We start from the raw sequence: 14914 nt of genomic DNA, 5'->3' as shown, positions 1-14914 counted from the left end.
CCTCCCCTGTAGTTCTGGTATAATGATCACAACCTCCTCCCCTGTAGTTCTGGTATAATGATAACAACCCCCTCCCCTGTAGTTCTGGTATAATGATCACAACCCCCTCCCCTGTAGTTCTGGTATAATGATAACAACCCCCTCCCCTGTAGTTCTGGTATAATGATCACAACCCCCTCCCCTGTAGTTCTGGTATAATGATCACAACCTCCTCCCCTGTAGTTCTGGTATAATGATCACAACCCCCTCCCCTGTAGTTCTGGTATAATGATCACAACCCCCTCCCCTGTAGTTCTGGTATAATGATCACAACCCCCTCCCCTGTAGTTCTGGTATAATGATCACAACCTCCTCCCCTGTAGTTCTGGTATAATGATCACAACCCCCTCCCCTGTAGTTCTGGTATAATGATCACATCCCCCTCCCCTGTAGTTCTGGTGTTAGGTGTAATGATCACAGCCCCCTCCCCTGTAGTTCTGGTATAATGATCACAACCCCCTCCCCTGTAGTTCTGGTGTTGGGTATAATGATCACAACCCTATCCCCTGTAGTTCTGGTGTTGGGTATGATGATCACAACCCCCTCCCCTGTAGTTCTGGTGTTGGGTATAATGATCACAACCCCCTCCCCTGTAGTTCTGGTATAATGATCACATCCCCCTCCCCTGTAGTTCTGGTGTTAGGTGTAATGATCACAGCCCCCTCCCCTGTAGTTCTGGTATAATGATCACAACCCCCTCCCCTGTAGTTCTGGTGTTGGGTATAATGATCACAACCCCCTCCCCTGTAGTTATGGTGTTGGGTATAATGATCACATCCCCCTCCCCTGTAGTTGTGGTGTTGGGTGTAATGATCACATCCCCCTCCCCTGTAGTTCTGGTGTTGGGTATAATGATCACATCCCCCTCCCCTGTAGTTCTGGTGTTGGGTAGAATGATCACATCCCCCTCCCCTGTAGTTCTGGTATAATGATCACAACCCCCTCCCCTTTAGTTCTGGTGTTGGGTAGAATGATCACAACCCCCTCCCCTGTAGTTCTGGTGTTGTGGTAGAATGATCACATCCCCCTCCCCTGTAGTTCTGGTGTTGGGTATAATGATCACATCCCCCTCCCCTGTAGTTCTGGTATAATGATCACAAACCCCTCCCCTGTAGTTCTGGTATAATGATCACATCCTCCTCCCCTGTAGTTCTGGTGTTGGGTATAATGATCACAACCCCCTCCCCTGTAGTTCTGGTGTTGGGGTATAATGATCACATTCCCCTCCCCTGTAGTTCTGGTGTTGTGTATAATGATCACAATCCCCTCCCCTGTAGTTCTGGTGTTGGGTATAATGATCACAACCCCCTCCCCTGTAGTTCTGGTGTTGGGTAGAATGATCACATCCCCCTCCCCTGTAGTTCTGGTGTTGGGTAGAATGATCACATCCCCCTCCCCTGTAGTTCTGGTGTTGGGTATAATGATCACAACCCCCTCCCCTGTAGTTCTGGTGTTGGGGTATAATGATCACAACCCCCTCCCCTGTAGTTCTGGTGTTGGGTAGAATGATCACATCCCCCTCCCCTGTAGTTCTGGTATAATGATCACAACCCCCTCCCCTTTAGTTCTGGTGTTGGGTAGAATGATCACAACCCCCTCCCCTGTAGTTCTGGTGTTGGGTAGAATGATCACATCCCCCTCCCCTGTAGTTCTGGTGTTGGGTATAATGATCACATCCCCCTCCCCTGTAGTTCTGGTATAATGATCACAAACCCCTCCCCTGTAGTTCTGGTATAATGATCACATCCTCCTCCCCTGTAGTTCTGGTGTTGGGTATAATGATCACAACCCCCTCCCCTGTAGTTCTGGTGTTGGGGTATAATGATCACAATCCCCTCCCCTGTAGTTCTGGTGTTGTGTATAATGATCACAATCCCCTCCCCTGTAGTTCTGGTGTTGGGTATAATGATCACAACCCCCTCCCCTGTAGTTCTGGTGTTGGGTAGAATGATCACATCCCCCTCCCCTGTAGTTCTGGTGTTGGGTAGAATGATCACATCCCCCTCCCCTGTAGTTCTGGTGTTGGGTATATTGATCACAACCCCCTCCCCTGTAGTTCTGGTGTTGGGGTATAATGATCACAACCCCCTCCCCTGTAGTTCTGGTGTTGGGTATAATGATCACAACCCCCTCCCCTGTAGTTCTGGTGTTGGGTATAATGATCACAACCCCCTCCCCTGTAGTTCTGGTGTTGGGTATAATGATCACAACCCCCTCCCCTGTAGTTCTGGTATAATGATCACAACCCCCTCCCCTGTAGTTCTGGTGTTGGGTATAATGATCACAACCCCCTCCGCTGTAGTTCTGGTATAATGATCACAACCCCCTCCCCTGTAGTTCTGGTGTTGGGTATAATGATCAGAACCCCCTCCCCTGTAGTTCTGGTGTTGGGTATAATGATCACAACCCCCTCCCCTGTAGTTCTGGTGTTGGGTATAATGATCACAACCCCCTCCCCTGTAGTTCTGGTGTTGGGTATAATGATCACAACCCCCTCCCCTGTAGTTATGGTGTTGGGGTATAATGATCACAACCCCCTCCCCTGTAGTTATGGTGTTGGGGTATAATGATCACAACCCCCTCCCCTGTAGTTATGGTGTTGGGGTATAATGATCACAACCCCCTCCCCTGTAGTTATGGTGTTGGGGTATAATGATCACAACCCCCTCCCCTGTAGTTCTGGTGTTGAGGTATAATGATCACAACCCCCTCCCCTGTAGTTATGGTGTTGGGGTATAATGATCACAACCCCCTCCCCTGTAGTTATGGTGTTGGGGTATAATGATCACAACCCCCTCCCCTGTAGTTATGGTGTTGGGTATAATGATCACAACCCCCTCCCCTGTAGTTATGGTGTTGGGTAGAATGATCACATCCCCCTCCCCTGTAGTTATGGTGTTGGGGTATAATGATCACAACCCCCTCCCCTGTAGTTCTGGTGTTGGGTAGAATGATCACATCCCCCTCCCCTGTAGTTATGGTGTTGGGGTATAATGATCACAACCCCCTCCCCTGTAGTTATGGTGTTGGGTATAATGATCACATCCCCCTCCCCTGTAGTTATGGTGTTGGGGTATAATGATCACAACCCCCTCCCCTGTAGTTCTGGTGTTGGGTATAATGATCACAACCCCCTCCCCTGTAGTTCTGGTGTTGGGGTATAATGATCACAACCCCCTCCCCTGTAGTTCTGGTGTTGGGTAGAATGATCACATCCCCCTCCCCTGTAGTTATGGTGTTGGGGTATAATGATCACAACCCCCTCCCCTGTAGTTATGGTGTTGGGTATAATGATCACAACCCCCTCCCCTGTAGTTCTGGTGTTGGGTATAATGATCACAACCCCCTCCCCTGTAGTTCTGGTGTTGGGTATAATGATCACAACCCCCTCCCCTGTAGTTCTGGTGTTGGGTATAATGATCACAATCCCCTCCCCTGTAGTTCTGGTGTTGGGTATAATGATCACAACCCCCTCCCCTGTAGTTCTGGTGTTGGGTATAATGATCACAACCCCCTCCCCTGTAGTTCTGGTATAATGATCACATCCCCCTCCCCTGTAGTTCTGGTGTTGGGGTATAATGATCACAACCCCCTCCCCTGTAGTTATGGTGTTGGGTATAATGATCACAACCCCCTCCCCTGTAGTTCTGGTGTTGGGTATAATGATCACATCCCCCTCCCCTGTAGTTCTGGTGTTGGGGTAGAATGATCACAACCCCCTCCCCTGTAGTTATGGTGTTGGAGTATAATGATCACAACCCCCTCCCCTGTAGTTATGGTGTTGGGTATAATGATCACAACCCCCTCCCCTGTAGTTCTGGTGTTGGGTATAATGATCACATCCCCCTCCCCTGTAGTTCTGGTGTTGGGGTATAATGATCACAACCCCCTCCCCTGTAGTTATGGTGTTTGGTATAATGATCACATCCCCCTCCCCTGTAGTTCTGGTGTTGGGGTAGAATGATCACAACCCCCTACCCTGTAGTTCTGGTGTTGGGTATAATGATCACAACCCCCTCCACTGTAGTTCTGGTGTAATGATCACAACCCCCTCCCCTGTAGTTCTGGTGTTGGGTATAATGATCACAACCCCCTCCCCTGTAGTTCTGGTGTTGGGTATAATGATCACATCCCCCTCCCCTGTAGTTCTGGTGTTGGGTAGAATGATCACAACCCCCTCCCCTGTAGTTCTGGTGTTAGGTATAATGATCACATCCCCCTCCCCTGTAGTTCTGGTGTTGGGTAGAATGATCACAACCCCCTCCCCTGTAGTTCTGGTGTTGGGTAGAATGATCACAACCCCCTCCCCCGTAGTTCTGGTGTTGGGGTATAATGATCACAACCCCCTCCCCTGTAGTTCTGGTGTTGGGTAGAATGATCACAACCCCCTCCCCTGTAGTTATGGTGTTGGGGTATAATGATCACATCCCCCTCCCCTGTAGTTCTGGTGTTGGGTAGAATGATCACATCCCCCTACCCTGTAGTTCTGGTATAATGATCACAACCCCCTCCCCTGTAATTCTGGTGTTGGGTAGAATGATCACAACCCCCTCCCCTGTAATTCTGGTGTAATGATCACAACCCCCTCCCCTGTAGTTCTGGTGTTGGGGTAGAATGATCACAACCCCCTCCCCTGTAGTTCTGGTATAATGATCACAACCCCCTCCCCTGTAGTTCTGGTATAATGATCACAACCCCCTCCCCTGTAGTTCTGGTGTTGGGTATAATGATCACAACCCCCTCCCCTGTAGTTCTGGTGTTGGGTAGAATGATCACAACCCCCTCCCCTGTAGTTCTGGTATAATGATCACAACCCCCTCCCCTGTAGTTCTGGTGTTGGGTATAATGATCACAACCCCCTCCCCTGTAGTTATGGCGTTGGGTATAATGATCACAACCCCCTCCCCTGTAGTTATGGTGTTGGGTATAATGATCACAACCCCCTCCCCTGTAGTTCTGGTGTTGGGTATAATGATCACAACCCCCTCCCCTGTAGTTCTGGTATAATGATCACAACCCCCTCCCCTGTAGTTATGGTGTTGGGGTATAATGATCACAACCCCCTCCCCTGTAGTTCTGGTGTTGGGGTATAATGATCACAACCCCCTCCCCTGTAGTTCTGGTGTTGGGTATAATGATCACAACCCCCTCCCCTGTAGTTCTGATGTTGGGGTATAATGACCACAACCCCCTCCCCGGTAGTTCTGGTGTTGGGGTATAATGACCACAACCCCCTCCCCTGTAGTTCTGGTATAATGATCACAACCCCCTCCCCTGTAGTTCTGGTGTTAGGTATAATGATCACAACCCCCTCCCCTGTAGTTCTGGTGTTGGGTAGAATGATCACATCCCCCTCCCCTGTTACTCTACTCAACCCATCTCCAACCCTCATCTCATCTGTGTATATATGAATACATCTCTATCCCCCTCTCCTCTCTCCCTTCCTCCCCCTCTTCTCTCCATCTTCCGAGAGAGCACAATCAGGGGATGGAGAGAAGCTAGAAGAGGAGGGAGGGAGGGGAAAGTGGATGGATTTTTTTCCTCCTTGATATTAATGCGTGTGGTATTCATTAGTCCTTCCTAATTAATTCTCTCTCTCATCTGCCCTCCTTCCCCGTCTCCCTCCCTCCCCCTCTCTCCTAGAGGAGAGGCTGCTCTTTGATATTTGTTGTTTTGTTCCGTCTCTGCATGAATTGCAACTTGTGGAGAGTTGATGAAGTTGCTCTTCAGATGTCTGCCCTGCTGTGCCCGCTCTACCTGAACTTGTTCCTGTTTGTTCCACAGCCTCTGTCTCCAGGCTGTCTGGACATGTCTCTCTTTCTCTCACGCTCCCTTTCTCTCTCTCTCTCTCTCTCTCTCTCTCTCTCTCTCTCTCTCTCTCTCTCTCTCTCTCTCTCTCTCTCGCTTTTCTTTCTCTCTGTCTCTATCTGCCTCTCTCTTTCTCTCTCTCTCTCTCCCTTTCTCTCTCTCTTTCTCCCTTTCTCTCGCTCTCTCTCTCTGTCTGTCTGTCTCGCTCTCTCTCTCTCGTTCTCGCTCCCTTTTTCTCCCTCTCTGTCTCTCTCTCTCTCTCTCTCTCTCTCTTGCTTTTCTCTCTCTGTCTCTCTCTCCCTTTCGCTCTCTCTGTCTGTCTGTCTGTCTGATTTTAGATTTTTTTTAAAGGAGTCTATATACATTGTGTGCAAAAGGCATGAGAAGGTAGGCGAATAATTACAATTTTGCAGATTAACACTGGAGTGATAAATGATCAGATGGTCATGTACAGGTAGAGATATTGATGTACAAAAGAGCAGAAAAGTAAATAAATATAAACAGTATGGGGATGAGTGTGTTAGGTCTGATTACAGTGTGAAGGGTTAGGCCTGATTACAGTGTGAAGGGTTAGGCCTGATTACAGTGTGAAGGGTTAGGTCTGATTACAGTGTGAAGGGTTAGGGTTAGGTCTGATTACAGTGTGAAGGGTTAGGTCTGATTACAGTGTGAAGGGTTAGGTCTGATTACAGTGTGAAGGGTTAGGTCTGATTACAGTGTGAAGGGTTAGGTCTGATTACAGTGTGAAGGGTTAGGGCTGATTACAGTGTGAAGGGTTAGGTCTGATTACAGTGTGAAGGGTTAGGTCTGATTACAGTATGAAGGGTTAGGCCTGATTACAGTGTGAAGGGTTAGGTCTGATTACAGTGTGAAGGGTTAGGTCTGATTACAGTGTGAAGAGTTAGGGTTAGGTCTGATTACAGTGTGAAGGGTTAGGTCTGATTACAGTGTGAAGGGTTCGGTCTGATTACAGTGTGAAGGGTTAGGGTTAGGTCTGATTACAGTGTGAAGGGTTAGGTCTGATTACAGTGTGAAGGGTTAGGGTTAGGTCTGATTACAGTGTGAAGGGTTAGGGTTAGGTCTAATTACAGTGTGAAGGGTTAGGTCTGATTACAGTGTGAAGGGTTAGGGTTAGGTCTAATTACAGTGTGAAGGGTTAGGTCTGATTACAGTGTGAAGGGTTAGGGTTAGGTCTAATTACAGTGTGAAGGGTTAGGTCTGATTACAGTGTGAAGGGTTAGGGCTGATTACAGTGTGAAGGGTTAGGTCTGATTACAGTGTGAAGGGTTAGGTCTGATTACAGTGTGAAGGGTTAGGTCTGATTACAGTGTGAAGGGTTAGGGTTAGGTCTGATTACAGTGTGAAGGGTTAGGTCTGATTACAGTGTGAAGGGTTAGGTCTGATTACAGTGTGAAGGGTTAGGTCTGATTACAGTGTGAAGGGTTAGGTCTGATTACAGTGTGAAGGGTTAGGTCTGATTACAGTGTGAAGGGTTAGGTCTGATTACAGTGTGAAGGGTTAGGTCTGATTACAGTGTGAAGGGTTAGGTCTGATTACAGTGTGAAGGGTTAGGTCTGATTACAGTGTGAAGGGTTAGGTCTGATTACAGTGTGAAGGGTTAGTTCTGATTACAGTGTGAAGGGTTAGGTCTGATTACAGTGTGAAGGGTTAGGTCTGATTACAGTGTGAAGGGTTAGGTCTGATTACAGTGTGAAGGGTTAGGTCTGATTACAGTGTGAAGGGTTAGGTCTGATTACAGTGTGAAGGGTTAGGTCTGATTACAGTGTGAAGGGTTATGTCTGATTACAGTGTGAAGGGTTAGGTCTGATTACAGTGTGAAGGGTTAGGTCTGATTACAGTGTGAAGGGTTAGGTCTGATTACAGTGTGAAGGGTTAGGTCTGATTACAGTGTGAAGGGTTAGGGTTAGGTCTGATTACAGTGTGAAGGGTTAGGTCTGATTACAGTGTGAAGGGTTAGGTCTGATTAGAGTGTGAAGGGTTAGGTCTGATTACAGTGTGAAGGGTTAGGTCTGATTACAGTGTGAAGGGTTAGGTCTGATTACAGTGTGAAGGGTTAGGGTTAGGTCTGATTACAGTGTGAAGGGTTAGGTCTGATTACAGTGTGAAGGGTTAGGTCTGATTACAGTGTGAAGGGTTAGGATTAGGTCTGATTACAGTGTGAAGGGTTAGGTCTGATTACAGTGTGAAGGGTTAGGCCTGATTACAGTGTGAAGGGTTAGGTCTGATTACAGTGTGAAGGGTTAGGGTTATGTTATGTTGATGGCATCTGTTTTTTCTGTCCTGCTGACTAATAATGTGTGTTTCTCTTCTCTCTCTGTGTGTGTGTGTGTGTGTGTGTGTGTGTGTGTGTGTGTGTGTGTGTGTGTGTGTGTGTGTGTGTGTGTGTGTGTGTGTGTGTGTGTGTGTGTGTGTGTGTGTGTGTGTGTGTGTGTGTATGTGTGTGTGAAGCAGCCTGACCAAGACAGTGGAGATCTCAGGAGAACACGGTCCGCTGGGGATCCACGTTGTTCCTTATGTCTCCTCTCTCAGCGGACGGTGAGTATATCATCCCTCTCTCCGTCATCCCTTTATAGTACATCATCCCTCTCTCCGTCATCCCTTTAATAGTACATCATCCCTCTCTCCGTCATCCCTTTAATAGTACATCATCCCCCTCTCTGTCATCCCTTTAATAGTAGATATTGGGAACAGCATGGTATTAACCCTGACAGAGACAGCATGGTGATGTCTGATAATCTTCTGCTCAGTTCAGAGACAGTGTAGATACGACTACATTCCTGACTGCCACTCGTCTAGTCTGGAGGAAATGTACTTTCATAAAGGACACAACGTTCTGAACAGAATCTTCCCAAAGCGATCTCCATTCTGTCCTGTCAGTCTGCTGTCCTACAGTTGTCATTTTTATGTCTACAGTATGCTCAGGGCATTGAGTCTCAGTAAATGGCTTTATCCCAAACCCATCGTACAGGGTGGCCAGGCAGCCGGATTGGATTCATCTTGTGGATAGGATGCACTGGGTTTCTATGTCCATTATCCCTGTTTCTAACTTCACTCCTGGCTCATATCATTTATCTGTTTATCTGTTTATCTGTGCCAGCCAGTCGCCAGAGCGATAGGTCATGTTTCCACAGATTGTAAATGTGTTATTGTAGAGGTGTTGGTGTGTTGAGCGTGAGGGCAGAGAGAGAACACAGAGAGAGAGAGATAGAGATGACATAAACCCAGAGGACACACACAGCGAGTCAGCGAGACAGAGAGAGAGGACATTGAGAGCGAGAGATGGGACACAGAGAGACGACACACAGAGAGAGGGGGGACAGAGTGAAAGAGGGGACACAGAACGAGAGAGGACACTGAAAGAGCAGACAGCGAGAGACGACACTGAAAGAGCAGACAGCGAGAGAGGACACTCAAAGCGCGAGTGTGGACACTGAAAAGAGAGAGGACAGAGAGAAAGGGTGGAGAATGGACACGGAGAGAAAGGACACACAGAGATAGCGAGAGAGAAGACTGAGTGAGAGGGAGGACACTGAGTGAGAGGGAGGACACTGAGTGAGAGGGAGGACGCTGAGTGAGAGGGAGGACAATGAGGGAGAGGGAGGACACTGAGTGAGAGGGATGACACTGAGGGAGATGGAGGACGCTGAGTGAGAGGGAGGACGCTGAGTGAGAGGGAGGACACTGAGGGAGAGGGAGGACGCTGAGTGAGAGGGAGGACACTGAGTGAGAGGGAGGACACTGATTGAGAGGGAGGACACTGATTGAGAGGGAGGACGCTGAGGGAGAGGGAGGACGCTGATGGAAAGGGAGGACACTGAGTGAGAGGGAGGACGCTGAGTGAGAGTGAGGACACTGAGTGAGAGGGAGGACACTGATTGAGAGGGAGGACACTGATTGAGAGGGAGGACGCTGAGGGAGAGGGAGGACGCTGATGGAAAGGGAGGACACTAGGTGAGAGGGAGGACGCTGAGTGAGAGTGAGGACACTGAGTGAGAGGGAGGACACAGGGGGAGAGAGGACACTGAGTGAGAGGGAGGTCACTGAGGGAGAGGGATGACACTGAGGGAGAGGGAGGACACTGAGGCAGAGGGAGGACACTGAGGCAGAGGGAGGACACTGAGTGAGAGGGAGGACGCTGCAACAACTCTGTCCTGCTTTCACACATAACTTTCTCAGAGTGTTTCTGAGGGATTTTGTAGCTTTTGTTGGGATATTTCTTTGGCGATAACCTGTGTGGAAAATATTTTTATCTTCGCTCCATTGTGTGGCTGTTTGTGGTCTAATGCAAATGTTTTTCCTGTTCTCTCTCTCTCCTCTCTCTCTCCTCTTTCTCTCTCTCTCTCTCCTCTCTCTCTCTCTTGCTCCTCTCTCTCTCTCTCTCTCTCCTCTCTCTCTCCTCTTTCTCTCTCTCTCTCTCCTCTCTCTCTCTCTTGCTCCTCTCTCTCTCTCTCTCTCTCTCTCTCTCTCTCTCTCTGTGTCTCTCTCTGTCTCTCTCACATTCTCTCTCTCTCTCTCTGTCTCTCTCTGTGTCTCTCTCTTTGTGTCTCTCTCTGTGTGTCTCTCTGTCTCTCTGTCTCTCTCTCTCTCTCTCTCTCTGTCTCTCTCTGTCTCTTTCTCTCTCTGTGTCTCTCTCTCTCTCTCTCTCTCTCTCTCTGTCTCTCTCTCTCTGTCTCTGTCTCTCTCTCTGAGTGTGTCTCTCTCTCTGTGTCTCTCTCTCTGTGTCTCTCTCTCTCTCTCTCTCTGTCTCTGTCTTTCTCTCTCTCTCTGTGTCTCTCTCTCCTCTCTCTGTGTCTCTCTCTCTCTGTGTCTCTCTCTCTCTGTCTTTCTCTCTCTCTCTGTGTCTCTCTCTGTCTCTGTCTTTCTCTCTCTATGTCTCTCTGTCTCTGTGTCTCTCTCTCTCTCTCTCTCTCTCTCTTTCTCTCTCTACAGGGCTCTGGGCCTGCACATTCGTGGTGTGGAGGAGAACAGTCGTTCTAAGCGAGAGGGCATCTTCCAGGACGATGAGTGCATTGTTCAAATCAATGATACAGAGTTAATGGACAAATCCTTTACCCAGTAAGCAACTTTGCTCTTTGATTCCAGACAGGGGCCTTTGTGTGTCCCCCTTTGTGTGTCCCCCTTTGTGTGTCCCCCTTTGTGTGCCCCCCTTTGTGTGTCCCCCTTTGTGTGCCCCCTTTGTGTGTCCCCCTTTGTGTGGCCCCCTTTGTGTGTCCCCCTTTGTGTGGCCCCCTTTGTGTGGCCCCCTTTGTGTGTCCCCCTTTGTGTGTCCCCCTTTGTGTGTCCCCCTTTGTGTGGCCCCCTTTGTGTGTCCCCCTTTGTGTGCCCCCCTTTGTTTTGGCCCCCTTTGTGTGTCCCCCTTTGTGTGTCCCCCTTTGTGTGTCCCCCTTTGTGTGGCCCCCTTTGTGTGTCCCCCTTTGTGTGCCCCCCTTTGTTTTGGCCCCCTTTGTGTGTCTCCTTGTCAAGCTGGGTTTATGTTTTTTTTTATCCCCCTTAGACCACACCTCTCTCCCTTTCTCATGACTGCCTGGCTTGTGTCATAGCTGTTATCAGATGCAGTTTCTCTTGTTTCTTCATATAGTCACTCGTTCATATCAATTGAATCCCAAATCTCCCGTTGACTTCAATACAAGAGTAATGCAGGAAGTCTTGAGTAATGCAGGAAGTCTTGAATAATGCAGGACGTCTTGAGTCATGCAGGAAGTCTGAGTAATGCCGTAAGTCTGAGTAATACAGGAAGTCTTAGTAATAGTCTGAGTAATGCAGGAAGTCTAAGTAATAGTCTGAGTAATGCAGGAAGTCTGAGTAGTGCAGGAAGTCTTGAGTAGTGCAGGAAGTCTTGACTAGTGCAGGAAGTCTTGAGTAATGCAGGAAGTCTTGAGTAGTGCAGGGAGTCTGAGTAATGCAGGAAGTCTTGAGTAGTGCAGGAAGTCTTGAGTAATGCAGGAAGTCTTGAGTAGTGCAGGGAGTCTGAGTAATAGTCTGAGTAATGCAGGAAGTCTTGAGTAATGCAGGAAGTCTTGAGTAATGCAGGAAGTCTTGAGTAGTGCAGGGAGTCTGAGTAATAGTCTGAGTAATGCAGGAAGTCTTGAGTAATGCAGGAAGTCTTGAGTAATGCGGGAAGTCTTGAGTAGTGCAGGGAGTCTGAGTAATAGTCTGAGTAATGCAGGAAGTCTTGAGTAATGCAGGAAGTCTTGAGTAGTGCAGGATGTCTTGAGTAGTGCAGGAAGTCTTGAGTAGTGCAGGAAGTCTTGAGTAATGCAGGAAGTCTTGAGTAGTGCAGGGAGTCTGAGTAATGCAGGAAGTCTTGAGTAGTGCAGGAAGTCTTGAGTAATGCAGGAAGTCTTGAGTAGTGCAGGGAGTCTGAGTAATAGTCTGAGTAATGCAGGAAGTCTTGAGTAATGCAGGAAGTCTTGAGTAGTGCAGGGAGTCTGAGTAATAGTCTGAGTAATGCAGGAAGTCTTGAGTAGTGCAGAGAGTCTGAGTAATGCAGGAAGTGTGAATAGTTCCATATGTTGTTGTCAGTAGTATGGTTGACTGCCAGTTCTGAGTGGTGTGTTCTCCCCAGGGCACAGGAAGTGTTCCGTTATGCTATGCGGTCCCCCATGGTGCGTCTGGAAGTAGTTCCTGTCTCCAACAGGGAGAGGTACGAGAAGAGCCTGATTGGGCAGCTCTTCAACCAATCAGGCAGTCCCAAAGCCACACCCAAGACTTCCTCTAAGGAGCCTCCTTCAATCAAACCTGCCTTTAAGCCCTCTGACTCTTCTACTGCCCGAATGGCTGAGGACAGCAGCAGCCTAGAGGGCCGACCAATGGGATCCCCCCATCTCGCCCACCCTGTCCCCGTCAGCCTATCGCCTGTCCCCAAGGAGAAGAGTGACAGCCCACTCCTGAAGAGGAGTCCCACCTTCTCTACCCTGGTGGGCTTCACCAGCAAGAAGGGAGGGAAGAGACTGAAGATCGATTTAAAGAAAGGTAAGGAGGTATGAGGAGGGGGAGGAGGAGGGATGATGTGGATGGGGAGGAGGTATGAGGAGGAGGAGGAGGAGGGATGATGTGGGATGAGGAGGGGGAGGAGGAGGGATGATGTGCGATGGGGAGGAGGTATGAGGAGGGGGAGGAGGAGGGATGATGTGGGATGAGGAGGGGGAGGAGGAGGGATGATGTGCGATGGGGAGGAGGTATGCAGAGGGGGAGGAGGAGGGATGGGGAGGAGGAGGGATGATGTGGGATGTGGAGGAGGGATGAGGAGGGGGAGGAGGAGGGATGTGGAGGGATGGGGAGGAGGGAAGAGGAGGGATGATGTAGGATGGGGAGGAGGGATGATGTGGGATGGGGAAGAGGGAAGAGGAGGGGGAGGAGGAGTGATGTGGGATGTGAAGGAGGGATGAGGAGGGATGATGTGGGATGGGGAGGAGCTATGAGGAGGGGGAAGAGGAGGGATGATGTGGGATGGGGAGGAGGGATGAGGAGGGGGAGGAGGAGGGATGATGTGGGATGGGGAGGAGGAGGGATGATGTGGGATGGGGAGGAGGGATGATGTGGGATGGGGAGGAGGAGCGATGAGGATGGATAATGTGAGATGGGATTTCACCCCACTAGTTAGACAGCTGGCTGGAATAGGTCATGATTTCACCCCACTAGGTGGACAGCAGGCTGGATGAGGTCATGATTTCACCCTACTAGGTAGACAGCTGGCTGGATGAGGTCGTGATTTCACCCCACTAGGTAGACAGCTGGCTGGATGAGGTCATGATTTCACCCCACTAGTTAACAGCTGGCTGGATGAGGTCATGATTTCACCCCACTAGGTAGACAGCTGGCTGGATGAGGTCATGATTTCACCACACTAGGTAGACAGCTGGCTGGATGAGGTCGTGATTTCACCCCACTAGTTAGACAGCTGGCTGGATGAGGTCATGATTTCACCCCACTAGTTAGACAGCTGGCTGGATGAGGTCATGATTTCAGCCCACTAGTTAGACAGCTGGCTGGATGAGGTCATGATTTCACCCCACTAGTTAGACAGCTGGCTGGATGAGGTCATGATTTCAGCCCACTAGTTAGACAGCTGGCTGGATGAGGTCATGATTTCACCCCACTAGGTAGACAGCCGGCTGGATGAGGTCATGATTTCACCCCACTAGTTAGACAGCTGGCTGGATGAGGTCATGATTTCACCACACTAGGTAGACAGCTTGCTGGATGAGGTCGTGATTCCACCCCACTAGTTAGACAGCTGGCTGGATGAGGTCATGATTTCACCCCACTAGTTAGACAGCTGGCTGGATGAGGTCATGATTTCACCCTACTTCATCAGTTCAGTTTGTATTGATCCAGCTGTAGCTGGGTGATATGAATTCATTGCAGAAAGCAGAGAGAACTGCTGACATTCACTTAAATGGTTTTGCTAAATGACCAACATAAAACAGAATCACACTGCCCAGACTCGGCTGTCTATGCAAGGCATGTCTGTCTGTCACTCACTCACTCACTCACTCACTCACTCACACACACACACACACACACACACACACACACACACACACACACACGCGCGCGCATTGTGCTGAGTGTGTCTTTTTTCAGTCAGTCTCAGCAGGCTGCTTTTCCTTTAGTGACCACCCCTCTTCTCCTCTCCCCCCTCATCTCATCCACTCCTCTCCTCCCCCCTCATCCTCTCCTCCCCCCTCATCCTCCCCTCCCCCCTCATCCTCTCCTCTGCTCCTGACCCCCACCTGATCCCTGCCTGTCCACCAGGAGACGGAGCCTTATGTGGGTTTAAATCTATCCTGATGGAGTCACACACACACGCTTTATGTCACAAATCCCGATAACTTCCTAGATGCCCTCATCACTCTCGATAACCTCCTAGATGCCCTCATCACTCTCGATAACCTCCTAGATGCCCTCATCACTCTCAATAACCTCCTAGATGCCCTCATCACTCTCGATAACCTCCTAGATGCCCTCATCACTCACGATAACCTCCTAGACATCCTCATCACTCGCGATAACCCCGTCGACGCCCTCATCCCTCGCGATAACC

The 14914-nt window shown here is 49.4% G+C and overlaps 1 protein-coding gene across 5 annotated transcripts in view; it reads left to right on the top strand.

Moving 5' to 3' along the window:
* The window catches only part of pard3bb (par-3 family cell polarity regulator beta b), a 288351-nt gene that overhangs the window by 139696 nt on the left and 133741 nt on the right, over positions 1-14914 (top strand). For 4 of the 5 annotated variants that reach the window (XM_036975336.1, XM_036975335.1, XM_036975339.1 and 1 more), the window contains 3 exons: positions 8317-8403; positions 10798-10923; positions 12434-12840. In XM_036975336.1, coding sequence (XP_036831231.1) covers positions 8317-8403; positions 10798-10923; positions 12434-12840 — 620 coding nt within the window. The remainder of the gene's footprint in view (positions 1-8316; positions 8404-10797; positions 10924-12433; positions 12841-14914) is intronic. The other variant, XM_036975337.1, reaches the window with a different exon arrangement.

This window comes from Oncorhynchus mykiss, chromosome 3, assembly GCF_013265735.2.
Source record: "Oncorhynchus mykiss isolate Arlee chromosome 3, USDA_OmykA_1.1, whole genome shotgun sequence".
NCBI classification, from domain to species: Eukaryota; Metazoa; Chordata; class Actinopteri; order Salmoniformes; family Salmonidae; genus Oncorhynchus; species Oncorhynchus mykiss.
The sequence above is the reverse complement of the archived record's forward strand: the minus strand, read 5'-3'. Positions and strand labels throughout refer to the sequence as shown.